This window comes from Diplotaxodon limnothrissa, linkage group LG8 (assembly GCF_057381915.1).
Source record: "Diplotaxodon limnothrissa isolate DT_005_m linkage group LG8, D_limnothrissa_male_GT1.1, whole genome shotgun sequence".
Lineage (NCBI taxonomy): Eukaryota > Metazoa > Chordata > Actinopteri > Cichliformes > Cichlidae > Diplotaxodon > Diplotaxodon limnothrissa.
In genome coordinates this window covers 21,937,230-21,965,168 of record NC_140603.1, presented here as the reverse complement: position 1 = coordinate 21,965,168, position 27,939 = coordinate 21,937,230, and the positions used below count along the sequence as shown (strand labels likewise).

General features: G+C 43.7%; 1 protein-coding gene across 3 annotated transcripts in view; it reads left to right on the top strand.

The window, feature by feature from the left end:
* LOC146626871 (C-terminal-binding protein 2) overlaps positions 1 to 27,939 on the top strand; it is a 96,640-nt gene that overhangs the window by 66,598 nt on the left and 2,103 nt on the right. For all 3 annotated transcript variants that reach the window (XM_085361484.1, XM_085361485.1, XM_085361483.1), the window contains 7 exons: positions 9,543 to 9,697; positions 13,405 to 13,549; positions 16,556 to 16,762; positions 22,554 to 22,768; positions 24,105 to 24,235; positions 25,869 to 25,996; positions 26,445 to 26,562. In XM_085361484.1, coding sequence (XP_085217610.1) covers positions 9,543 to 9,697; positions 13,405 to 13,549; positions 16,556 to 16,762; positions 22,554 to 22,768; positions 24,105 to 24,235; positions 25,869 to 25,996; positions 26,445 to 26,562 — 1,099 coding nt within the window. The remainder of the gene's footprint in view (positions 1 to 9,542; positions 9,698 to 13,404; positions 13,550 to 16,555; positions 16,763 to 22,553; positions 22,769 to 24,104; positions 24,236 to 25,868; positions 25,997 to 26,444; positions 26,563 to 27,939) is intronic.

The following is a 27,939-nucleotide window of genomic DNA, read 5'->3' as shown; positions in this document are numbered from 1 at the left end:
GCGGTATGAGTGTGTATGTCACTTCCCCAATGTTTTTCCAGTAAGCCCCCAAAATATCAGGGTGGAGTGAGTTTGTGTGCATGTTCAGTATTTTTGGTGGGGAGTGGGGAGAAGGTCTAGATGAAAGTAGAAAAGAAGAAAAGGAAACCAAATAATCAGCAGGGAAAGGGAGGTGAGGCTTAGGCTGGGAGCAAACCAGTGTGTGTGTCTGTGCGTGTGAGGGGGGGGGAAAAGGGGCAGGCATTCTCAAAACACCATGGAGTCCAGATCAGAAATAAAACATAAAAAAGTGGAGAGGCAGGAGGAGGGAAAAAAGGGAGGAGGAATTGTGCTTGAGTGTGTTATGCGTGTGGATCCTGTGAAGTGAACTGAACACAGCCGTAAATTGTGCAAGCCCAGAGAGTCCAGCTCTGTATGTCCAAGCTGGCACGTCTGATTTAGACAGATCTTTTTTTTCTTCCTCTCTTTTCCCCGATGCAAGGTCTTTTTTTCTGCAGCTTCTGGTTTATTATCTGCTAAGACAAAGGCAGGAGAAAAAAAGCTAAGGAGAGAGAGCGATAGAGAGACACGCAAAGCGAATAAATGTTGCGCAGCTGACAGCAGAGGAAGCAGCGAGAGAGTTTCCAGCTACTGCGTTCCCCGACCGCAGCAGCCTTTTCTTCCTGGGAGATTTAAAAAAGGAAAAGAGAAAAGGACAAAAGCTCCTGCCCCCGTCTTTCTCCGTCCTGCTACCATCCGATCATCAGCTCTGACCTCAGCGTGTGTGAGTAAGCGTGCATATAAGGACGCCGCGGGTGTATGGTGCTTTTCTCCCTGCCCTCAAAGGCATGGACTAAAGATGATGCAGCCAGGGGCTTAGTGAGAGCCCGCACCGCAGAGACCCCTTCCCCTCACCAACAGGGCCAGACCGAGAGGAGCAACTCCAGGGGAAGGGGGAGGGGGGTTAGAGGAGTGGAGGAGGAGGAGAAGAGGAAGAAGTGGAGGGGGGGGGTACCCTCCATGGATGATTGCAGAGGGTCCTTCACTTTCCTTTTTTTGTGTTTTTTGTTTTTTCCACTCCCTACTCGCCTCAGTCATCTCCTGCTTTCGCTGTGATGCATAGCCTTTAAAAACGAATAATGTGGAGACAACATTTTCCAGGCAAGCAGCATGTTTCCTGTTTTCTCTTCTGGATGTCTAATAAAGTCTGGCATGTGGGAGGTGGGAGGGAAGTAGGTGAATGGGGAGGGGTAGAGGGAGTATGGGTAAGAGGAGAGGAGGGGAGCAGTGTTTTAGAGTGTGTGTGTATGTGTGTGGATGCATTGCGTGCCCGGTAAGGAGTAGTCATTTCGGGGTCTGTTACTTGTGCTGCTGAACTGGGCTTACTAGGTTTTTGCTGCCTCTGCAGTCTTGGGCTCAGAGTTGCACTTTGTAGCTCAGGGCAACGCCGAAGAATAAAAGAGCGGGAAAAAGAGAGAGGAAGGGGAGGTAATGGGAGGTCCAGCGTGGTTCTGCCATGGATGCTGTTGACACTCGCTTTTGTCCCGCAGTGGAGTGCGAGCTCCGGCCCGCCAGTGCACACAGAGGGTACCATTTAAAACAGCCGTGCGCTCATTTTCTTGGCAGGGGATGGATTGGTGTGGCGGGCAGCCGGGTGGTGACAGGGGTGGGGCACTGGCAGCGGAGGACAAGTGGCCTTTGTGTGCTACTTTTGGGGAAGTGAAGGGAGGGAAGGGCAGGGAGGAGGCTGCCAACAAAGGGTGCTTATGCCCGCCCTCCACACCCGCTCTCTTCAACTACTACAACTCATGCAATGACCTCGTGCTGTCACGGGCAGACTTTGGGTCTGCGTGTGTTCTAGACAGGTTTTATGTGCACACGTAAGTAAAAGTACAAGCGCCATGTGAAATGGAGGGAAACTTAAGTGAGGAACACAAAGTGTTGTTTGACCTAACAGCACTGTAACCTGTGCACAGCAAGCTTCTCCTTTACCTCGCAGCAACCTCCTGGCTGTTCACCAAGGTTTGCTGTCCCATTCATTACCTCCCAGTTACATACTATCGACCCTCATGTCAACGTTTTCATAAAAATCTCACTTTGCCTTTGCAACCTTTTACTCTACAAGAACATTTACAGCATGGAAATGTGGTTTGAAGGCCTTTTGTTGAACATGAATGTGGTTTAGAATCTTCTTCCTAATTAATTTGTTACCAATTAAAGTCCATCTGGTACACAGCAGACCATCCTATGTGCTCTGGCTTTCCTCTGTAGAGTTTTCTCATGTGACATCACATTGCTCAAGAATTGCCCACCTTAACTATCAGTCATGAGGGAAAAATGTGTATTGCCCAACTGGCTGCAACTGCAACCTCCTTTTAGTTGCTTTGGTTTCTAGCAGATCACCTCAGTTGCTTGTATAAATGCAGAGTGGTATAAAAGTGAAAAGAGGTGAGTGAAGAAGAAAGGCTCAGTTCATCATAGGAAGCACTCAGCAGCCTAGGTCTATTACAGTGTAACTGAGGGGTAAGCATCACCTGATCCAGCCATAACTATAAGATTTATCAAAAAGAAAAGTAGTATTTATAGTCAGGTATAGGGTATACATGCTGGCCTCTCGGTGCCTGTAAAACATTTGTAACATAAAGTTGGCCTACATAGTGTGTGCACCACTGTAGGCCTCTATTTTGGTTGATGCTGTTTTGCACTCTGTGGGTGATTTGGCATGTACTGTTAGGAAATGCAAGCAGCGGGGTTGTGACTAAAGTCAGGTTATGTAGGGAATCAGTAAATTATTAATATGATTTGCATGAAAATTTTAACCGGAACGTCAAACCTGAGAGACAATCGTGACAAGATTGTTCCACTAATATAAAAAAAAAAAAAGATTCAACTTTCTTCTCAGAGTTGTCTAAAACTTTTTCATTTTTTCCCTAACTCACAGTAGAGATGCCAATTTGCAGTGAGGACGTGAGATTTACTACAGCAGTAGGCTTTTGTTTGGCCTTTTTGGCAAGTTTCTGGGAGAATTATCTTTAATTAAGAACAGCTGAAGCAATCCACTGCGAGTGACATGTTTCTTTTATAATAGTCAAAAAAGGCATTCAGTCTTGATTTATTGTGTGGCGCATGTGACCTGAATGATTTGTAGAATCGTTTTTGCCAAGAAAATCAGCAATGATTTGATTGTAATTTGAATTTAAATCAAAACGAAATCCTTGTCAAAATGGCTCCATATTTTCTTTAGAGTGTTTAAATTATTTAAACGGCAACTGTTTCCGCTAAACGTAAACTGTCAACTATTTTGCCAGCCTGGGAAAGTCCAAATGAAACCACATGTTCATATGGTTTGGAACTGAATTTCCCGGAGGAACCCACCCGAGGGATTAATAAAGTTTCATCTAATCTCTAATATCAAAGCGCGCATGTAAAGCAGGCGTTACGTGACCATTTTATAACCCTTCTCTCGCCACCATCGACATGCCCCACCTCTCACACGCAGCCTGCTCCTTTTGGGCTTAGCAGGGAAAGTATATGGGTCATGTGTTAGCTCAGGGTGGCACAGTAAATGGCTGTAACAGTTAGCGGTCAGCAGCAACCCCCACCCAACCTTGTTGTTGAGATGGAGCCACCTGCAAACAGCAGCTTGGGGTTGCTAGGTAACCTGTGGCAGAAGATGATTATAGTATGGCGGAGGGCTTGTCTCTCATTAGCACTAAAGTGACTTCTGTTTCTCTGCTCTTCTCTTGATTTTAATTTCTCATTTCCCCGTTGCCCCTCTAGTCCCCCTTCCCCTCACTGGAGGCAACATAGCACCAGCAGCAGAGGCCAGTGGTAGGATAAGACTCCTAGCTCCCTTCACCACATAATGGAAACACTGGCCTCATCTCCCGGTACGCCGCTCTGCTACTTCCTGCTGCCAGACTCTGACTAAGTGTTTCTGGCTCAGAAACCGCAGCCTTCAGCCCGGACTGAGTTAGGGTTGTATTTGTCTAAAGGAATGATTAGAATTTAAATACAGATTTAAATACTGAGTAAGATTACTGGAAAAAAAGAAAGAGGAAAAACACTGATCTTATGAAGTTTGGTAATCTACATCAAGTGGTTTTAAGCTTTTTTACTGGAGGCCTAGATTTCCAAAATAATTTCCATTGTGACCCAGTTCTCATTTTCCACAACTGGTGTGCAATCTAATTGAGAAAAATGTTCTGTTTTTAGACCGCTAACTGAGCCCCCACATTTTATTACAGGGAATTAAAAAGACTTTAGTAACATAATATCTAGCAGCCATGGATGTCTTTAAAAAAAAATCATTTCAAGGCTCGTCTTTCAGCGTCTTGGAGCCCTCATGATAAATATGTCTGTGCTTTTAGCAGGGAGAATTATTTTAGATGTGTTTGTGTGTTAGTTTCATTCCAAAAGTATAGTAATCACAAAGCAGAGGTATTTAATTGAATAATATAACCAGCAGATAAACCATGGATACCTGTACAGAACAGTGTCGTATCTATCAGGCTGTAAATTAAATGTTTTTAGATTAGTGGTTAAATTAAATAAGAAAATGTTACTTATGTCGCTAATTTTTGACATGTCGAAGATTTGCAATTAATTAAATAGTTGAAGAAAATCAAATAATTAATCACCAATGAAGAAAATCATTAGTTACAGCCCCAAATCTATCATTACACATATTACACCACAGCAGGAGGTGTGTATGCGTGTGAACATGCATCACATGCATTATTTCCTTTGGCAGGTAAACCCACAACAGCAGCTGCCCCCCTCAAAGAAAATTAATTCATCCCTAAACATCTCACGCGCATGCATTTGCAGCCTGGCAACAGTTAAGCGGCAAGCAGAGGACGCAAGAACTAGGAGGAAAGGAAATGAGGGAGATTAATTAATGGAGGAGTGAGTGAAATTAAGAGCACTCTGCCTCCTGCGGCTCTGACATTACCTCCAATACTCCACAATCCCCTGCCCTTCACTTAACACATTTGTTGAGATTTGGTGCACCGTATGAAAGTCTGTGCTCATGCTTCAGTTCAAATCCTCTGGCTGTTTGCAGTCAGGTGGCCAGCGGCCGCGTTTGCCAAGGCGCCAGGACGTAAACCTGCAGAGAACATGGTAGACCTGCTGAAAATGCTGTTTTACTCCTGCCTGTTGCCTCTGAAAAGGTGTTGCACAGCTGTTAAAACAAGTGAGCTTAGAGAGTGCTTGTCACAGTGGAGGTTAAAGCTTGTTTCCAAGGCTTGCAGTGCCTCTCACTGAGATTGTCTTGTTCCAAAGAGTTAAATTCATGCTGAGATAAAAGATAAATTGGAGGTTGACAGTAAATCGTAATCTTGAGAAAACTGCTGGTGGCTTCAAAGCACAAAATTATTCTAGTTTATGGCACTTTAGAGGGGATTTTTACTACCTTTTCACCCATAATTTGCAAGCCAAGAAGCCTTTAGATCGATGTTAAGTTTTTTAAACCCCGACTATTTGCATAGTTTGTATATAAATGATAGTCACTCCATTCCATCCCTCATTGGTTGATGAAATCCCATTATGAATTCTCAGGACCAGACTTCTTGAATGTACTTTCAAATGTACATTAACTGAAAAATAAGAAGGTTACATGAAAAATACCCCGTAAGGCACCACTCAGGCAGTAAAAAGAGACCCTTTACAAACTGCCGCCACCAGGTGGCGATACCTGTAGATTGAGTAAAAAATTATTCCTATTTTGAACATCTTTTTCATGTCACATTTCAAAATGGCATGAAACCACATTGGCTATCATCTTGTCAATCCCACGTCGGTAGCTAATGGGTGCCAGACCCGTCCCTCCTCATCACATCCATTTTTTGCAACCAAGATGGCGAAACAGAAACCCTCATATCAAGGATGTTACGAAGGAGAAAATTAACTATTGACGTGAAAACTGTCTTTTGAAACAGCCTGTGAACATGTTTATTTTAACACAAGAGTTTATTAGCGCTTTTGAAGCCAGCCTCGAGTGGACACTCGAGGAAGTGGATACTTTCAGGCACTTCTGCGTTGCCCTCATTTTCTAGCCCCGGGCGTTGTTGCCTGGTTACGAGACTATTACTCCCCATCCATTATTGTGACTTAAATATGAAGCTTTAAATTGTCAGATGTATGAACACATCTAAACACACACAATTCTATATTCTACTTAATTTAGATTGGTACAGACTTGTCATAGATGCACAGAGCACAGGGATGCTGTTGAGTATCACCACGGAGAAAAGAGGTGGTGAGAAAGGTGTCATGAACGCATCACCTATCAGAAACGGGTGTTGTGGTGTTGTGCAGCTGACAAACCCAGCGGTTCCGGTTGATACTGGTTTGATGTACTTGCTGTCAATTTAACACAGAGGGAGTGTTGCCTGTCACCTCCCTGCTTTCCCTGCCTGAATATATCATATCCTCTCCATCAAAATCAACAGTGTAAGAATCAATCTGTCACACAGGAGGACATGCGCACTTCGGCTTATAGACAGACAGACCAACTGGAATTGAGGGTCGGAATAGAAAATGGAGGAAAAGAAATGACAGTTGAGGTGAAAGAATGACAGAGAAAGGAGGGGCAGTGATTACTGAAAGACAGCTGAGGAATGATAGCAGAGGTCGGGGAGGAATTTATGTGAAAAGGGAGAAAAAGAAAATGAGATGCGCAGTGAGCAAACAGTCACTCAGGGCTAGACATCGGCAGCAAAGAGGAGCTGTCAGAAGATGCTATCATACAGGGAGAGATCTGCGAAAATACAACAGTGCCAACGATACTTTAAAATGTAGCAGAGGAAGAAGTCGACAAGAGGGAGATTAAGAGACTGAGTAAGAGACTGAAAGGTCAGAGGAACCCGGTGGATGATTCATGGAGTTCAGCCTATCTAACTTCTGCCTAAGGGTTTCACACAGCCTGTCAACCACTCCTCTCTCCTACTGCTTCATCTACAGCTTCTCTAACGTGCACACACACTGTGCGCCAATAATTGTTAGATACAAGTACACACTGGTAGGATGAAGCAGGGAGAAGCCATAATCAGTATTTTTCTTCATATCTCTGAATCAGTGACAAGTAACAAGTGGCATTTAGTTTTTAGCCTGTTTTAGGTTATTGTTTTTACTTTAGTGCACATTTGCACCTTGACTCTGAGCAAGAATAAAAGCTCATCAGCAACTAAATACATCTGCTGAATCCTAATGTTGCCACCTATGATAGACTATTTGTTAACAACTTTTATTGATAGTTGTGAGATGTTTTCTTCTGCCCTCTAGTGGACATGTAAGAAAATCTTGAATAGAATAAGCTTGAATAGAGTTTGTGTGATTTTTGGGAAGAAAAATAAGCCAAAGTATTTGGAAATGACTTATTACTGGCCTCTTACATAACTTTCAACAGTCCAAAACCCAGACGTGTTCAGTTTACAATGACATTACAAACAATCCAGTCATTTGTTTCACTCGATCGATCAACCACCATTCGTGGAGTGTTTCTGACACACCCTCGCCAGTTTGGTGTTGATGTTTTTGACCACTGCTGCCCAGTCTTTACCAGCTGCCTCTATTAATATTCAACAAGCTGTCACATACAGATGCGACAGCCAAGCTGGTAAGCCTCACCTTTCCCACCGTCATGTCAGCTGTCTTGAACAGGGAGCCTGATAAGGAGGTAGGAAGCAACGGAGGCGTTTGATGGAAGGCTTGAGATGAGGAGGCGGAGGGAGAGGGGAGGAGGCGGCTGTCTGTATGTCAGGGGAGAAAACATCTCCTCCGCCCTTTGCACCGCAAGAGTGGGGTGGATACGGCCGTTTGCGCCTCCGACCCAAACTCATGGCGCAGATGCCGGCGGTGCCAAAAATAAAGTGCATTAAAACTGGCAGCCAAAGCCTGTTAAGTGATCACCATGACAACAGGCGGAAGGCGCACGGAGACGACATCTTCGCTACAATCCTCCCCCCCTGCCCTAAGAGGCTACACTGCTGGACTGCTCGCTTTCTGTCAGCTGGGCTTTCTCTGCGTCTCTGCTGTCGTTTATGTGCTCCTTCTCCTTTCATCCTCCTTCTCCCCTGATAAGTCTCCTGGGAGCTCTTTAAGCTAACAGGCAGTGTTTAGTCTGTTTTTATGCTTCCTTGTTTTACATTTTAATTTCACTCTTCTCTGAATCGCTCCTCTTTTTCTTCCCCCCTCCTCCCCTCCCACCTGTTGTTTTTCTCACTGTGCATTTTAACTTGTTTGTGCACACACACATCTCATCTTAAATCTCCTTATCTCACCTATATCGGTCCCAATGCTGTGTGCTGTAATCCCAAAGAGCACTGCCCTAATGAGACCTCCTCCACCTTTGCTCTCCTTTCCCTTTCTCCACCCTGCTCCTTATCGCATGGCGTCATTGTAATCTTCAGGATAACTTTGAGAGCTATGCATACACTAGTGCGTGCACAGAGTGAGGTCATGCATGAGCATCCCGATACAGATCTTAGCAGCAAACCTAGATAAGAAACGTGATGTCGTGAAGTCACAGGGAAACATCCGCAGGGGATCTTGTTGTCGGGGTGAATATGGTGACCTGTGCAGTGTTGCGATGCTGTTTCTTAGCAAGGAGCAGTTTTGCTTCTTCTAAAGTCTCTCCGTCCACAGGCCAGCATCTGAGGGAAGCATGAATATTGATGCTCCTCACTTGTTAACATTGTATGAAGCAGGGGCTGGTAATTGTCTGTCTTCGAAGCGCGACACGTCCTCTTCAGTGGGATGTGTGAGAAGGTCGATCCCGCTGGGGGGTTCGGCTTCTCTTGACTCATTTTACTTCAAGTGAGAAAAGTAGCGAGTAAGGAGAGGAGAAAGAGCCGAGCGGCGACAGAAACCCGAGTTACGACACGCACTTTGTCAAGTGTGCCGAAGTGCAGCTGCGAGTCGCTTCCGAGTTTGTTTCAGGCTTGTAGCGTTTTCTCCAATGCTCTTCATTTCAATGATGCATTGCTCTTATGAGGCATTTCTAAAGGTGTCCTCACAGTGTTTCTCTTTTCTTCTTCTTTTTTTTCACCCCTGTTCCACAGCAGCTGGTTCCACTCACACTGCCGTTTTTTAACTGGTAAAAGAGAACGACCAAAGTGTGCGTGTCAGTATGCACACAGGGGAATTTGTTCCCCTTCATATGATTGTGTGAAACTCTGTCTGCTTGCATTCGCCTATCTGTGTCAGTGTATGTAAATGTTTCTGTGTGCGTTTGAGAGCCAGACCCAGAGGATTCCTGCAAGTGAGCCCGTCTTCTAATCCAGTCTTGAGTAGGCGCATTGATTTATTGAGCAACTTTTGTTAGTTCGGAGAAGCCCCGCTTCCTGCTACATCCTAATCAGCACACACAAGTGCACACATGCATACACACAGCAGATGATTGTTATCTGAGTGTTGATTAACTGAGTGAAGACTGCAATTTAGTGATAGTTACATTTTATATTTTATTTGGATTTCATCTTTCCTGATTTTGAAAGCTACTTTCTTAATACCTTTTCTGTTTAAAATAATCTTTCCTCTTCTTGAATGTATCTCTCCAGGTATTCGGCCTCAAATCATGAACGGGCCCATGCATCCCCGCCCGTTGGTGGCCCTGCTGGACGGGCGTGATTGCACCGTGGAGATGCCCATCCTTAAAGACTTAGCAACCGTTGCCTTCTGTGATGCTCAGTCCACGCAGGAGATCCACGAGAAGGTAGGAAGACGCACGCACCGTAGTTCACTTTCAGTGTCTTCCACATCGCAGCTGAACCTTGATGGAGAGACGGAATTTACCCGTCACTCATATCTCCCTCTTCCTTTTTCTATAGCGCTGATATGTGAAGTGCGTTATATTGGCCTCATACACACCTGCCAGTTAAAATATAGTGGCTTCATTATGATTTAATGTCACTTTGTAGCACTGACTGTAACGCCTATATCAGTGCCATTGTTCTAATAGAGAATCTCGTACAGCGGGGATGCGGTGTAATTACATTGGCTTGTAGAGGCTCTTTATTGCTTTTTATGCAGCGCCGTGGTTACAAAACAATATATGGCCACAGAAATGGGTATCACCCAAGTGCTATCTCTTCATCTGCAGACAGAGTGAGGGCTGCTATATCTTCCATCGCGCTGTTTTTATGAAAATGGGACATATTAAAAAAGAAGCATTTGCATAGAGATCAATTCAATCAAAGACCTTGGGCGGTGAGGAGAAGGGGGGAAAGTGGGTAGCTTTTTGTTTGTTTTAACACTGCCTTATCAGGAAAAACATGATTGTAATGTTCACCTCGCAAGCATATTCAGCAGTTTGCAATAATAACTTGCAGTCTAGATACCCAGAGGGGCGGTATAGATTGAAAATGTCCAATCTCTGCTTTCTGCAGCATGGATGCGAAGATGCAGTGTTGATAACTCTGGGAGTTTCAGTTCAATGTTGTCAGGGCGGACAGCAGCTGCCACACTCCCGTACATATACACTAGACAACAATAAAAAATAAAAAAATCTTATGGAAAAGATTGGCCGAGGATTGAATATGAAAGTTGCCTAAGGTTATGTGAAGTCTTCTACCTGGTAATCCTCTTTTTTCTCAAGTGATAGGGATACAATAAAGCACACAGGCAAATACCAATCAAGATCAAGTTACAATACCACTTCAGTGAGACCAAATCCTGTATGCAGCACCTGCGCTCCAGCATCATAATCCAAGGTCTCTGATCCCTCGTCTTTGTCACAGTCGTTGCGCCTCATAACCACATGTGGCTTGTAAAAGTTGGATGAGAGCCCATATGGCAGGGAGTCAATATTGGCCTATTACTTTGTGCGCCGCCTGACTGTGATCATCCAAAAGAGGTGTTAAGCTTGGGGCTTGCAGCTAATGACTCTTAATGTAACTAAAAGATGATAGATGGAAAAATTATGATACTGTGTTCAGTTAACAGTTCAATCTCTAAAATGCAGGGGGGGGGGAGCCATACATTGCGTGTTGTCGACTCGCGTCATTAGTTAAACTGTGAATAGAAAGTCTTCACAATATCAGCAAATGTTTACTATTTTCCATTTATAAGAAACAATAAATTTTCAAAGCAGTAAATCCTTTAATAAACCCTAAATGGGGTTATATAGATATTTATAGCACTTTTCTGTTGTTAAAGTACTTCACCCATTCACATTCACATATTAAATGCTGTGCTTTATCTGTTACACACACACACAAGGATGAATGGGGGCATTTAGGAGGTTCAGGCTCTTGCACGAAAACAGTTTAAGGTGCATACTGGAGGTGTCAGACTAGTTTAGTGGACATACTGGTTAACATCTGTTTATTCTTTGGCACTAAGACATAACTTTTTTTGCTTTCTTGCTGCTATTTCACTATTTAGGTGGGGGACTGGGGTAAATGTGCAAGAAGCCACGTTGCTTTAGATAAGCACTGAGGCTGCAACCAGGAAAACTGGTAACCTCCCTCTGACCTAAGCGGCTGGACCTGGCATGTAGTCTTCTGTAAAATCAGCACATCTCGTGTGGACGGATTTGTTTTAGAAGTATTGAAAGATTTTGTGGAATCGATGCACTGCTAAAGTGGATTTTGAAGGTACAATGGCCAGTGGGGTCAGAGCTTGTTGTGTTATGACATATTTCACAGTATTTTGTGACGCTGTCCTGCAAAATGCTAAGCCACCTTCGTTGTAAGAAGTTTTAAGTAGTCTGTAGTTTTATGAAGCAACAGTTTGAGCAGCACAACATCCCTGCGGATCACTCACGGGATGACTTCATTGCCATAAAGTCCCCCTCCTAGAAGCTAGGAGTGTGCACTACAGTGTGCACATCACCAAATCAAAACTCCCTTGAAACAGTCTATCTTTTGCTCAGCCAGGCTAAATGTGAAGCACGGGCTTTGTGCCTTGTCAGAAAAGTCCAGGCGTCATAAGAAATGATAGATCCTTAAAGCGATAAGGGTTTGGTTACAGTGGAGAGGGGGATGTAGCTGAGGTCAGAGTTTCCATTAACATCAACTACAATCAGGCTAGAAGATTCCTTCCCCCAGCTCAAAAACAACACAAGACCTTCAGGATCAGCGCAGAGGGAGACAATTATGTATGTGTGCATTTTGGCCGGTCGCGCATGTGCGTGTAAGGAGTGTTTTAACCTTGAACTAATATCTGGAAGGCCTGTCCAGGACACTGCTCTAATAAAAGCAGTATGGAAATTCAGAGCTAATCTACTAATCACAGGAAAGCTAATGCAGCTTGGCTGGAGGTGAATGTAGAGCTGTTATTTAGGCGCTGACAGGGGCCGGGGCTGATACGGAAGGGGAATAGTTTAGATCCACATCACAGGCCAGGTCACCTTGTCCACGTTAAGTGGCAGAGGAGCAGCATGAGCAGCATTTCACAGTGATTGTCCCCCCCCCGTCCAAGGTGACAGAATTCAGACTTTTTTGGGAAATGTTTCACTTGGTACATCTTAAGATTGTTTTTATTTATTCTTTTTTATTTAACTTGAATGGATTGTCTTTGGGTAGGTAGATTCAACAACGCCACCATGTGGTTGTTTAAAAGCACAGTTAGTTTTGACCTTTACCTGCTTTAAAATAAGTAACAACCACTTTCACTTACACTTAGCTGACATGCATCTTTAAGCTGGAGTTTGCGCAGCCTAAAATTTTACTCAATGCATGAGTACAGCAGGTAAGAACACCACAAGCTACTAGTCTTGATGCATTCTCAATCATCCAAGTAAGTAAATCTCCAAAAGTTGATTCTGTTCATCTTCTCCCACTGAAAACGCTACATCCAGATGAATAGAATCAACTTTTGGAGACACAAGCTACTAGGGCAAATGCGGGATACATTCCCAGGAATCGGGAAATTTTGAAGCCTGAAATACAGAGCGGTACAGTCTGGGTAGTAAATTAGTTACTTTCTTTGTAATGGGGCTATTTTAATTCTATTATTCTATTTAATTTATAAGGCTTATCCTGCAATCAGTACCTCTCTATCCAGTCACTTATCCAGATCTTGTGTCCGTAAACGCTCTTGGTGCAATTGTGAATACCGTGCAGAACTGAGCCCCCGCAAAACAATATAATGACTGTTTCTACTTCCAGTGCAGGTCTGTTAAATGAACAATGTGTCAGTGTTGCTCGCGGCCATGTGATGTCTGTAGTTCCCCCTCGATGTGAAATCTATAATGTTCACAAATGTCGGAAGTCACGGCAGGCGTGTGATTTTCACAGCATCTCTGAAAGGAATGCGACAGTGTGATTGTCATGAGCTCTTGTATCCCCAAGTGGATTTAATAGCCGTGTTTTGCATGAGCAAACGAGTAAACTGGCCAACGGAAGACACAGATTAAGGAGGGAAAAGCATTTCATTCAGTTGTGTCATGCAAAATTTTATGAATACATGTGTCTGCAGGTGCTTAATGAGGCAGTGGGTGCCATGATGTACCACACCATCACCCTGACCAGAGAGGACCTGGAAAAGTTCAAAGCTCTACGCATCATCATCCGCATCGGCAGCGGCTACGACAACATTGACATAAAGGCTGCTGGAGAGCTGGGTATGAACTCTTTAAATAGCGGCTACTAAATCATAATCATTTTCTTCTCCACATCTGTGCTCGTGTAACAGCCTCTTTTTCTACATCTGAGCAAAGCTCTAATGTGTTTTGTGCTCCTTTGATACGACTATCCCGCGTCGCATTGATTTCTTGTGAGGGAGCAGGTCTGCTGATTTGCTTGTTTGATCGTTTGTTTGCCTGTTAATGACAAACGATACCTCAGGTGCCTGTAATCAGATTTAGGTGAATCTTGAAGGGAAGATTCATCACATCGCAGCGTTAAAATTGGACTGACCATCTAAAAGAAAAGCAGCGATGAAATAGAGCTAATAGTCGTTGTCCCTAAAGCGGACTACTTCGAATACCACGTATACCGTTTCCTTGTTTTTACTGTATGGATTTTTTCTGAATAGTATCAAAGGCTGAATAAATAGTCAGATGAAGTGCAGACATCCCGCTGTGAGCCAGAATGTTCAAAGAGACAGAGTAAAAGACACACGGGGAAGGAGAAGAGTTCAGTTTTCTCCCTGAAACACCACCCAGGCTTATATCAGCAGGCTGGTGGCTCAAAAAGCTCTTACAGTTGACAAAGCTGCCATTTCCCTGCCAATATGAGATACTGTGTCTAACTGCCACCCACTCACCGAAGGCGCTCTGCCTTGCAACACAGGAGTCAAAAGCTATCGTGCCTGGAGAAGGCGGCGCTGATATGACGGCTGTTCTCGGGGAGAAGAAAAAAGGGGCCATTGATTGAGCAGGCTCGGTCTATTTTTTGCTGTCTAGAGACGACTGCGCTGTTATTCCGAGATACAGAGTGAGATGAGGACATTAGGAGGAGAATGAGGGCAGGCAGAAGTGCTTAAGTGTTAGAACAGAGAAAAAAAAGTAGTCTGTGTTGTTGGAGGAAACGGCAAGGTAATACCACAAGGTCAGGCCTGTATATCGGCTGAAAGGAACAAAATTATGAACACTGCACTGGATAAGATCTTGACTTTACATATTTACGTGTGTATCTTCATATTATTATTGACGTTTAGCAGGTGATGTTTGGAATACTGATTACGTTGCCCAAATATAGACCTAATTAAAGATAACCCAAGTTATTAAGGGATCAGTTCACACCATTATCAACTTTTCATGTTTTTCCTCTGGCCTGTAATGCTTTGGAGATTTTCACTGTTGAAATATTTGCCTTTCTCTTGAAAACAGTGACCTAATTGGCAGTCGTGATGCTAAAAATTACATTTGGCTTTTCAAAATATAGCATATGTAGATTTATATACATCCACAAACTTTATTGTGATCAGTTTCGTGTAGGAAGTATCGTTCTCTCTCTTTCTTTTATTAAACTATGCTCGCCAACTGTTTCAAGAAAAGGCCATCCGTCTACCTGTGATGAGAGGCTAATGCTAGTGACAGATAGACAAGTGTTAACATTATATGAGCTGAGCTTCTGTGTGGTGGTTCCTACATAAAACTATAAAATATGTGAATGAGGGCTTCAGAAACATTACCGCTAAGTAGCTTTTTGGTTTTTTAGTTTGGTTTTTTGTTGTTGATGCTTTGAGCATCACGAGAAAAGTTCCATTAAAATCTAGAGAAGGCAGTTATTTCTACAGAAGATCCATCCATCCATCCATTTTCATCCGCTTTGTCCGGGGCCGGGTCGCGGGGGCAGCAGCCTAAGCAAAGAGGCCCAGACCTCCCTCTCCCCAGCCACCTCCTCCAGCTTATCCGGGGGAATACCAAGGCGTTCCCAGGCCAGCCGAGAGATATAATCTCTCCAGCGTGTCCTGGGTCTGCCCCGGGGCCTCCTCCCGGTGGGACATGCCTGGAACACCTCACCCAGGAGGCGCCCAGGGGGCATCCTTGTCAGATGCCCGAACCACCTCAGCTGGCTCCTTTCGATGTGGAGCAGCAGCTGCTCTACTCTGAGCCCCTCCCGGATGGCCGAACTTCTCACCCTATCTCTAAGGGAGAGGCCAGCCACCCTTCGGAGGAAGCTCATTTCTGCCGCTTGTATCCGCGATCTCGTTCTTTCGGTCACTACCCACAGCTCGTGGCCATAGGTGAGGGTAGGGACGTAGATCGACCGGTAAATTGAGAGCTTCGCTTTTACACTCAGCTCCCTCTTCACCACGACGGACCGGTGCAGCGTCTGCATTACTGCAGCTGCAGCCCCAATCCGTCTGTCGATCTCCGGCTCCCTTCTCCCATCACTCGCGAACAAGACCCCGAGATACTTGAACTCCTCCACTTGGGGCAGGAACTCATCCCCGACCCAGAAGATCTACAGAAGATATCACCCCTATATGGGTAAATATAATAAAATATACTTTTGGACCAAAAGCTTCCTTTGAAGTTTTTATAATATATGACCTGTGTTATAGTACATAATATCCATTCACGTATCCATCATCTTCTACTTGTCTAAAGTGAGGTTAGGGGTGGCAGCTGCCTAAGCAGAGTATTCTAGTCGTCCTTATCTCCAGCAACACGTTTCAGTTACTCCTGTGGGATCCTGAGATTCCCAGACTAGGCTAGATGTATAATCTCTCTAGCAGGTTCTGTATGTCCAAGGTCCTCACTCTATCTCCAAGACTGATCCCAGCCACCCTACAAAAGAAACTATTTTCATCTGCTTTTATTCGTGACCTTACTCTTTTGGTCATGACCCAGATCTCATGACCGTAAGCGAGTGTTGGAATGTAGACTGACTGGTACATGAAAAACATCAATCCGGCACACCAAATCCACCGGTCTGTTTCATCCTCGGCTGCAATGCGTGCTGGAGGTCACGCTCCAATGAAGCCGACATATTCTGATGTCATTTTCACACTCCCTTGAGATGCTGACCATGAATATCAGAAATCATAGTGACCCATGTTGGTTTTTTCGCCCTGGACAATAAAATCTCCCTCTGTACTCATATTTCACGTGTCACATACGTCTTTAATGTGCTTTTCAACCCTTCTGCCTTGTGTGTGTTTACTGTTCTATCTTTAGGCATTGCCGTGTGCAACATTCCCTCGGCAGCTGTGGAGGAGACGGCAGACTCGACCTTGTGCCACATCCTCAACCTTTACCGGCGGAACACCTGGCTCTACCAGGCTCTGCGGGAGGGCACGCGAGTCCAGAGCGTGGAGCAAATCCGGGAGGTGGCGTCCGGTGCCGCCCGCATACGTGGCGAAACCCTGGGTCTCATCGGTTTTGGTGAATATTCAGTTATTCGCTTTCCTCTTTTAGCCTTTTTCTGGCTCCTTCTCTTGCTTTTTCCTCTTATTTTCATCATGTTTTTTTTAAATTTACTCTCCCTTCCGTTGCTTCCACTTTTGTGCTTTCATATCCTCTCACCACTCAGTGTGCCTTCTGTTTTCCTGCTCTGATAAGGTTATTTTTCACCCTCTGCCCGTCCCACAGATTATCTCAAGGTTGTCTGTTTCGCCTCCCTGCGGGCTGACTTCCTCTCTCTGCCTCACTGTTCTCATCCCACTGCTCTAATGCTCACCATTATATCTCTATTATACTCTCTTCTTCTGTTTTCAACTCTTCTTCTCTGTCACCACGGTCCCTCGACATCTTGCCCTGCCATGATCAGGCCTCATGGCAGACTAGATTCTTCCTCTGTGTGTTTGTGTGTGTGTGTTCTGACTTGATTCCCTCTCTGCACCTGTTTTAGTGGTGATTGTGTGTGTTTGTGCGTCACTCTGCCCTGTCACAACATCACCGGGCCGACAGATGCTCTGTCTTCTCACAAGCCTTTCCTGAGTGCCACCTTATCTCTCTGTCCACATACACCTCCCCCCCCACACACACACAAACACACAACCTCCTTCCTCCTCTACAGGTCCCAGACAGCTGCCTGGACTAACTGTGCCTGAACAGCGGGTCCTGGCAGGGAAGATTTCTCCCCCCTGTCTCTCCCTTCCTCATCCAGTCCTCCTCTGCTGGTCTTTCTGGCTCAAGCTGTCTCCAAAACAATATCCATTGTCAGTGGGAGGTTGGGGACATCGAAGGCCTCTTGGCGTTGGTTTCTAGGACTCTGCATATTCAGCCAGCTGCACAACTGTCGGCAAATACACAGACTGAAAAAAAACCCTCTAGCTCTGGGGTGACAGTAGACTCGAGGACTTGAAGTACCAAACAACCAACCATTTGATCTTCTTCTCAAAAATAAGTTCAAGCCTTTTAGTTGTGAATTATTCTGTTATTTCTCATATGTAAATGTAACCAAGTAGCTGTGGTCTGCCTATCTACCTCCAGTAAATATCCAGGATAATCCTATCAACTAAATTTGATCTGATAAAAAACTCATTTTCAACTTTGGAATTTGGGGAATATGTTAGTCTGGGAAGAGACATCTAAGATACCTTTAATCAGCATTTTTATATGAATGAAGGCTTAAATGATCATCAGGGTTCAGTGTGATAAGCTTGAAATGCCATTTTAGTTACTAAATGCAAAACAACATTTTTAACACATTATATTCCCCTAAAAATGATATTTTTAAATGTTGCATCTTATACTAAAAGTGATTGCAGACAAGTATAATTACTTTCTCTTGAAACGTCTCAAAGCAAATTCAAAACAAAGAAAATTCCACTTGCATATTTAGCATTTCCAGATGGTCAAATCAAATTAGCCGTGCAAAGACAGTGTTGATACTGCAGCAGATGCAGATGAGGACCGATGAAAAAATGTTGGAATTCATTACCCAAGTCTAATCCTTCCCACATATTTCTGCAACATTAGCCGATTATGTGTCAAGGAAACATAAAAACTGAATATCCAACTGCCAAAGTTATGCTTCCATGTTTTAAGAGACACAATCGCAAGGTAAATAAGGACTTTTTGACAGCCTCTGGTAGTTGCACATTTTTCTATGCTAACTGTACTCACTTAAATTTTTAATTAACAGAATCCCATTACATCCATCTTGAAGTTGCTCACAGTGAAAAGTCTAATCACTCAAACCAGTTTATTTGAGTGATTAGGTTTAGTTCACTCTCACCACTATGATCAGTATCATCTCCACATGAAGCAGGCAGCTGTTTTCAGACGATTGCGCACTACCCGCCTGCGCCGAATGGCACACAGACACAACTGACAAGTATTTGAAAGCTAAAGAGAACAAATAACCGTATTGCACGTTATTGGATTTTGCACTTGTTGCATCTCTTTGCAGAATATGGAAAATATCTCCAGTGATATTGTGATGTCGCCTGGTTCCTTTTGTAAAAACAGAGATAATCTGCCTGCTGTGCACAAGGACTTTTGAAACAATGTTTTTTAAAAAAAAACGTTGACCTCTTGGCCAATTGCCACCATGTTTGCCTCTTCACTGTTGGGTGAGACAGGGCTGATTTCAAGAATTGGTGCTTCAGCCTCGTGTTTTACTGCAGAATCTGAAACCTTTGTCAGCAGAAAAATTTGCAATGCAAAGCAAACATCTGCTGCCGAGTCGAGAGTGAAATGACAGAGATCAAAATGTTCAGATCCACCTGAGTGGGTGGCAGACCCCCTGGTTTTCGTTGCATGTGGCATTGATAAGTGTGGGACGGGAGGGCGAGGCTTAGAAATAGAGACGACAGAGGAGCTGACATATTAAAGGAAAAATCCGCACAAAAAAAATACAAATTCTTTTTTTCCCAGTGCAACAAAGTTAGAGGTATTTTTAGATGCCAAAAACTTCAGCTGTTAACTGATCTCATTGTAAATCAAGATTGTGTAGATCTAGTTTCTCTTTAAACCCAGTTCTTTGCAGACATTTTCCAACAATCAGAGAGGCAGAAGAAATCATTGCAGAAGAAGTGATGATCCAACTTTCCACAGCTGCTCCAAAAGGTTTAGTAAATCACATCGTACTGCAGCTGCAGGATGACCTGGTCTGTTTCAAACTGACAAGAAAAATCTTTTTAAAAAATTGATTCCTTTACTGCTGCTGTCTGCATCGCTTTTTTAGCTTGCACTTACAGCAGCTCACACCCACGCTCTGTGTTGTGTCAAACGTGGCCTGTGAAAATTAGGAAAAGTAACGTTAGCAGAAAGAAATGGACGGATGAATCACTCGAAGAAAAGTAAAGTGCGCAACTGTGATCATCGCAAAATTTGTAGTTTTATTGTGCGATAGCTGCAGCTATATCTGGGTCTTTAGCATTGCACGTCTCTTATCGGCTGACATTGAAGGAGAAGAAGAGAAGGAGTGATTCTCTTCAGCTGTGGAGTGTAAGAGCAGGATATAATGCTCGATCACAAAGAGGGGACCTTGAGAGTGTAAAGGACCTTATCGATCCTTTTTACGAGCAGCAACATCCACCTCTCCATTACTCTGTCCCTCTCTCTCTCTCAGCTGCTGCTGCAGAGCAGAAACTGGCGTCTCCAGCCAACAGAGTGGAGACTCGCATCCTACACAACAAATGGCTGTGAGAGACAGAGGGAGAGGCTCGAATGCTGCACATTCAGTTTCTGATTCACTGTCTCACAACTTCACCTCACATTGGGCCTCATTCACAAACAGTGTGTTTGCACAAACGTGTGCCTAATCAGCACAAACAAATGTTTTACTCACAAATCCGGGATCCATCCGTGTTTTCGTGCCTGAAGTGGTTGGTGCACGGCAAACGAACGTAGAGCTGCCTCAGACTTAGAAAATATAAACATACATGTTTTAACTAAATGCTTAGCAGGTTAAAACTGACTTAAAACACTTAAAAAACCTTTAATTTATTAAGGCAGTGGCCAATTACATAAAATAAACACAAATCCGTTGCCTTTCATCCTTGCTGGACGTCATCGCCGTCACCTCGCCACTGTTTCAACAATGTCCTACTTACGGATGTTTGTATAATCTGGTCGGTTATTCCTTTTTCCATAAACTTGTATCTTAAGCTTTTTTCTTATATCTAAGTCACGGTCTGTGCGTCAAGGATTCAGTATTTACCGCTTCAGTGATTGCAACCCGAGTCTCTTGGTGTGTCTTTCCAGTTTCCACCTTAGACATTATGTTTCCTCAGTCCACAACTTTTTTTTTGCTTAAGTGACCTTTTTTCCTCTTAGAACAGCTTCACAGCTTTCTCTGTGATCCGCCTCTAGGCAAACACGTTTCCTTATATAGAGAAAAATGGGGCCACGGAAGTATGCTGACTGCAAGTAACGTGCGTGCACCTGCTGATTTACAGTGATTCTCTAACGTGCACACGATAGTAAGAGTAAAATTGGCTGCTTTTGCACGATCCACAAACCTGACTTTTGTTTGAGTGCTTATTTTGTGCACAAATTAAAAAGCACACACGGTGAATGAGGCCCTTTGTTTGTTTGTTCTTGTTGTTTTTTAATTTTTTCATCATAGCTCCTTGTCTTCATCGTAAGCCTTTTTTCCCTTAGTGATATTAAAAGTAGCCTTTTTCACAACTTTAATATAATAAAGCCGACATGAAAAGGCTGTTGCAACATGAAAGATGTTCAAGTGACATCCTGTTACTATTAGAAGAATGAAAGGTTTATTTTTTGTGAAGTTTTTTTTAGACATTGGCTTCTTTTTCGCTCATTTTCAGGTCAGAACTTGTACTTGATTATTTTCTCTTTTTTTATCGTTCAAGCATAAAAAAGCACTCAAATCAGGGGATGAGCCAGTGCTCAATTTAGCAAAGAACTCATTTTAAATTGTATCTTTAGGCAGTTTGTCAATAGTATTCTATCACAATAATAAAACCTATTCCCCCCTTTTTTTGGATTGGCAAGGTGGTTTCTGAAGCGCTATAAGACAAAAACTTATATCTCTGCATTGTTTGCAGTGTGTCGTCAAAGGGTTAGAGTGGTGGATGGCTGTGGCTTAGAAGGTTGTGGAGTTCCCATACTAATTGGAAGATTCGTGGTTCAATCCCTGGTCCTCCTCTGCATAATGATATTGTGAGTGCAAGATACTGAACCCAATGAGTTCACTGGAGTGTGAATGTTAGATAGAAAACACTGCGGACGCAATTCTACGTCCTACATCTTTTTGATACATGTCTACAAACTAGTAGATGGTCTAATACGTCTTGATGCATGCTCAATCATCCAAGTAAGTAAATCCCAATCTGGATGTAGTGTTTTCAGTGGGAGAAACATTTCGTCACTCATCCAAGTGACTTCTTCAGTCTCAGCTGACTGCAGGTTTCCCCAACCTTATAAACAGTGCATTGCACAATGACTGAAACTAACATCACTGAATGAACGATGGGCTGGGAGGTCAGTTCCTTGATCATTAATGTGCAAATTCTCATGACCATTGATCAACAACTGACCTCCCAGCCCATTGTTCAGTGGTGCTAGTTTCAGTCATCGTGCACTCACCCACTGAAAACGCTACATCCAGATGATCAGAATCAACCTTTTGGGATGGTCTCAATGGAAGGGGTGGTTGTCAAGAAGACTTAAGCAAGGGAAACAGAAAAGGCTGAGATATGACAAATTACACAAGAACTGGAAACAGGTCTTATGGTATGATGAACCAAGATGAACCAGTGGTGTTGGGGATCTTGTCAAAATTGATGGTATTATGAACACAGAAATGTACCGTCAAATTTTGGCTACTATGCAATACCATCTGGAAGGCATCTGAGCAGTTTAATTTTGTGACATGACAGTGATCCCGAAACACACTGCCAATTCAGTAAAAGCATACCTGGATAGAAAACACACACAAACCATGGAGCGGTCGGACCTCAACATTACTGAAGCAGTGTGGGATTATTTTGACAGCGAACAGAACAAAAGGCAGCCAACATCCAAAGAAGAGCTTTGAATGTCCTTTAAGAAGCCTGGAGAACTATTTCGGAAGACTACTTAAAGAGTTAATAGTTAACAAGACATGTAAATGATCAGTGAACTGGTATTTAACAGTGCAACTTTTGAACTTGCCTGGCTTTTTCTGGAGAAGACACGCTCTGTTAACGTACGAGAAATCCCTCTGTGTCTTTGAGCACATTGACAAACTTTATAAACTCTTTGTTTGTGTCCCCAGGTCGTTCGGGCCAGGCGGTTGCAGTGCGAGCCAAGGTTTTCGGCTTCAACGTCATCTTCTACGACCCCTATCTGCAGGACGGCCTGGAGCGCTCGCTGGGCGTCCAGCGCGTCTACACCCTGCAGGACCTGCTCTACCAGAGCGACTGCGTCTCCCTGCACTGCAACCTGAACGAACACAACCATCACCTCATCAACGACTTCACCATCAAACAGGTGCATTACTCAAAACAAACACAGACACGCGTCGCCCGCACACGTGTCACCCAGACAGAGCTGAACATCCCATTGAACAGCTGTGACCTGATGTGGGCTTAATGCGGTGCTATCTAGCAGGTAGACAAGTCGAGATGCTGGTATATTATTACTCTGTCAGCCTAGTGTCTGTCCTAAAGAGCATTATATCTGGCAGAAAGAGAAAGCAGGAAGAAGAAAAAAAGGACTGGAAACAGCAGCAGCCTTCCTGCCTGTACATTCCCTGCTCTTTATCTTAAGCTCCACCAAAGCTGGACACAAATTCATTCCTTTGCTCTGTCAAATGCATTTAGTGCCAGCCCACGGCTACAGCAAATATATCGACTAGGCTGCACAGTGTGAGGGGAAAGTGCTGCTCTCTGAGTCAATAACTGCACTCTGAGGCACTGCCTGGGGTGACACCTGCAGGGCAGCTGAGGAACTGCACAAGCTGGGGACGCATCTTCCTTCTGTCAATATCACCCCGCACTGTGACACACTCTCTCTCTCTCTTTGTCTTGTCCCTCGCGCTCCATTCTTCCTGAGTTACAGTATGTGAGGAGATGAAGAGGAGTGGGTGTAGGGTAACCCAGTTAACTCTGTGTCTTTTCCAAAGCACAAGATTCTCAGCTGCCTCTTAAGTGCTGCAATGAAAGAACACTTTTCTGTCTTTCCTCACCCAGAATTTGGCAGTGGCTCTTAGCGTTTAAAGTGGAAACGTGTGTGTGCATGTTTGTGTATGTTCTGTGTGTCAAAACCACCAAGGCCTAATAAAAGACTGCCTGCCAGCGTAAAGGCTTTTCATGCCCCTGGATTTCAGCTTTTGTCAACATTAAGGGATTACTTTCTTCTGAGCATATTCATTTGATTTTTTTCTTCTTCCTCCCTCATACACTTTTTGTTGTGCCTTATTTTCTTCTCCCCCCCCCCCCCCCCCCGGTAAGCAGCAAGGGGTGGCGGTGCTACTTCATCTTTCAGCTCATCCCTCGTCCTTCATTTCATCTCCTTGGTTTGAACAAAGCCTGCTCTATATCCCACATCTGACAGCATTTGTCCCAGTTGCCTTTCTGTCTCCTAGATCTTTCAGGTGTCAGGTGAAACAGAGATGTCACCATTTTATTCCTTCTTCTCAATTTATGTCCTGTTTAATATGTCTTAAGACATATAATCCAGATTGATGCTCTCTTTTAGATCAAACACATTCATTTGCCTGCCAGGCTGGCATACACACAAAAGTCCATACATGAGCTGTAAAAAAGCTGGCTTCATCTGTGCCTAGTGTTGACTTGTTTGTGTTTGCATGCCTTTTGCACTACAGATGCGTCAGGGTGCATTCTTGGTCAATACTGCACGGGGAGGTCTGGTGGATGAGAAAGCTCTGGCCCAGGCGTTAAAGGAGGGAAGGATACGCGGAGCTGCCTTAGACGTCCATGAGACCGAGCCCTTCAGGTAAATGCACACATGTGCCAAATCCTGGACAGATATAGGCAAGCAAAGTGATGGGTGTGTAGGAAGGGAAAGACAAAGAAACAGAAAACCTTTAAGAGATAGACAGATAGGCAGGAACAATGGCAGATATAGTTATAATGAGATAAAAGAGAAATCATGTGCTTCTAAAAGGATCCTTCAGGGCCCTGTGTGTAATAGAATTGAGGAGATGGAGAGCTGGATTTATTCTTGTCAGAGCAAGTTAAAAACATTTAAAGGTACAGGTGTATGCTTGAGTTTGAATAGAGGTGCAAAAAGAGGTGAATAATCTCCATTTTTTGGTATCCAAACACAACGATAACCCAAGAAAAGACCATATTTATACAGGATTATTAAAACAGACCTTCTTGGACATTTTTCCTTACGCTTTATTCGTGAGAAAGTGCCGGGGGCAAAGTGGTGAAAGGCCAAAACTAGGTGAAAAGGCATCAGTAAGTGTGTCATAACATGCAATCAGCTAATTAAGAGTGAAAGTGTACAGCTTAATTTGAAGTATAATCAATAAATCTATAATTTCTTCATTTTGGCAAATGAATGAATGAGTTACAAGTACTGCTGAATTGATTTAATAACTATTCAAATGACATCTTGACACTTGTTACTTTTGTTGTCAATTATAAACAAATTAATTCAGTTAAGTACTGGTGATATGAATAATTGGAAAATCTGGTAACAGCTTCATCATGAACTATACTGGTGACACTGGGTAACCAGTCTGAAATAATTGTAAATGAAATAATTTCAGATTTATTTCCCAAAGCTCACCTGTTCCCCTTATGATTTGACACCGTGTTTTAGCTTTGAGCTATGAACTGCTTTCATCAGAAGGCAAACAGCTTGGTACGCGTCCCACTTCTCCACCATCCTAAGATCCGTGTTTTCCGTCTCAGCGGGTAACTGGTGTTGTGTTGTTCACGCGTCGGGGGCAGTCAGAGAGTTTGGAGGCTGATTATTTCTGGACAGCTGCTCAGCTGAGTGGCTGCTCAAGAAGGCTGAAACTGAACCCGATGAATCTGGAACTCATGCTCCGCTAACCCAGCATGTCAACGGGGGAGCGTTTCATAACTTTGGACCTCCATCCCACGCGGCATGACACCGATTTCAGGACGCTGCTGACGCGTTGCAAAGCTTACACGCAGAGAACCAGGCTAGGTGTTACAAGGATGATGGAGGGGGAGGAGGGAGTTGATGCTGATCTGTTTTTGTGAGTCTCCTGAGAGGAAAGAGGCTGACAGAAAGGAAGTATCAAAGCAGCAGGAAGAAGATGGTGGCATCTGTGAATAACAGGATCTGACATTTTACCCCACTGGCCATATTTCCAGACAACTGTCATGTAAACTGTACACAAATAGTTTTTAAAGGAAAAGAAATAGTTACAGTATCAGATGGTTTTGATATACAAGAATATGTTTTGTCATTGGCCTCAAAATAAAAATAATTAATTCTACGTTTGTATTTCTTTATAAGTTAATTAGTGAAGCCCTCCACAACATCCGGTACAGCCTGTTATTGATGTTAGTTTTAATATAATTCTGTCATCATGTGCTTGTTGGAGAAAATGTGCATACTGTATTAATTTGACTGTGTGCTGTAGTTTTGCTCAGGGCCCACTGAAAGATGCTCCAAACCTGATCTGCACGCCACACACAGCCTGGTACAGCGAGCAGGCCTCACTGGAAATGAGGGAGGCCGCAGCTACCGAGATCCGAAGAGCCATCACCGGTAAGCCGCCGCGTTTCAATTTTGTTGTCCAACATCCATCGAAACTAAACATCCACGGCTTCATTATGGAGGCCCGCGCCTCGGTGCAGTCTCCCGCGTGACCTGTTGCACGTCTTTTCTTTCCCAGATGTCACATTTCCACTTCAATAGACCCTCGGCAGCCTTTATTAGATCTGGACCTCTTAATTGATGTTATCCTTAGCTTCACGACACAGAGTGGCTCTCGGGGGCTGGCCTTGCCGCCACCCTGGCCAAAAAAAAAGAATTTAAAAAACTGATTGTTAAATGGTCCTAATTTGCATTTGTGTATCTAAGCCTGATATGTTTGTCAGTCTGAACTCATTAACACTTTGCATAGCCTGGCCGCTCATGCCCTGTAACAAGTCGTAGCCTTCGAGTGTGTTAGATTTATGCAGCTCTTTTAAGCTGAACGCGTGTCTCGTGACAGGCCGTATCCCTGACAGCCTACGAAACTGCGTCAACAAGGAGTTCTTTGTCACTACGGCACCGTGGGCGGTCATGGATCAGCCAGGCGTTCACCCTGAGCATAATGGCGCTGCCTACAGGTAAGGACTGAAAATACAGCCATTATTTTCATTTTAAGAACAACAGTTTTATCACCTGTGAGCTACACTAAAGTATCATAAACTAGAGCAATTTCCTTCGTTTGCTCCGCCTTTATACAGTTGTAAAAGATGTCTTGATAGATCGGTGGTTTTTATAGGTTAGTTCACCACTCCTGTAGAGCCTAGCATCTCATCCGCTAACGCTTCCCCTTAGCAGCAGAAATAAATTCTGTCCACATTGTCCCACTCTTCGCCATTCTTGATCTCAGCATTTCCACCTCCATGTGCTTCTTTCACGCAGCCAAGTGAACCAAACTCTTCCAGGCGTAACAACCGGCATCCCCCAAGACAAAATTAATGCCTAGATCAGGACCAGGTAAATACGATCATCTGGGGCCAACAGCCTCCGGTTGGAGGTCCTGGATATAAGACCCTCTCACCTCCTGAGCTCACCTGATGTGTGTCCCTCCTGTAGTTCCCCTTCAGCACTTACCTGTTTGAATGAACACAGAATAGAGATGGGTAGCAGTGAATGTGGGTTTTTGAGTGTCACAGAAAGCATGACATGAAACCACTGAGGTGCACTTCCATGGATGGAGTCATGCTTCGTGGTTTCCTTCTTATAGGTATTTGGGAATGTTCTTTCCAGCTATTTTCTCCTTCTCTGGTTGATGGATTTTACTGTGATTTCCACACCCATTTCCCCCCCTAACTAATGTGACATATTAGCTCTTTTCCACCAAACAGTCTCAGGAAGTCTGTGTTTCAGGAAGTATTAAGATAACTGCATAACTGCATTTTTTTAAAACAATAAAAGAAAAATGATGGGAAAGAAAAATATGTGGCTCATTGATAAATAGAACATGTGCTGCTTCTTTCATGAGAGGATTGTGTTTTCTCCTTTTTATATCAAATTATGACCCAATCATCTTTAAATTAGGCACTAAAACTTTACGAGCTATGAGCAGATTATGTGCATTTATAGACCAAACAGTATCTTGCCTTTTTATTTTAATTACCATAATGAAACTGAAACAGTTTCATATTTAATCTAAGCTAAAGAAACAAATCAATAAGCAAGGCAAGAAATACTTTCCAAAGTATGTTGATTAATGTAATCTCTATAAACAGGAAGATCGCCTGGAGAGTTCATGCTCCACCAATGCCCACGTCCTGTTTTAAGGAATGTGATCCAGATGTACGCCAAAGTTTAATGGATTCTTCTCTACCTCCGCTCCCTCATTGCTTCTAGCTTTATGAAATTAAAGCCTGGTAGCTTCCGCAACTTGGTTCTGATCTTAGAGAAGTAATTAATGTCTTTTTTAAATTGTTTGATGTGTAAAAAGTTAGTAAACAGCAAAAACTCTTTTTGTCTGG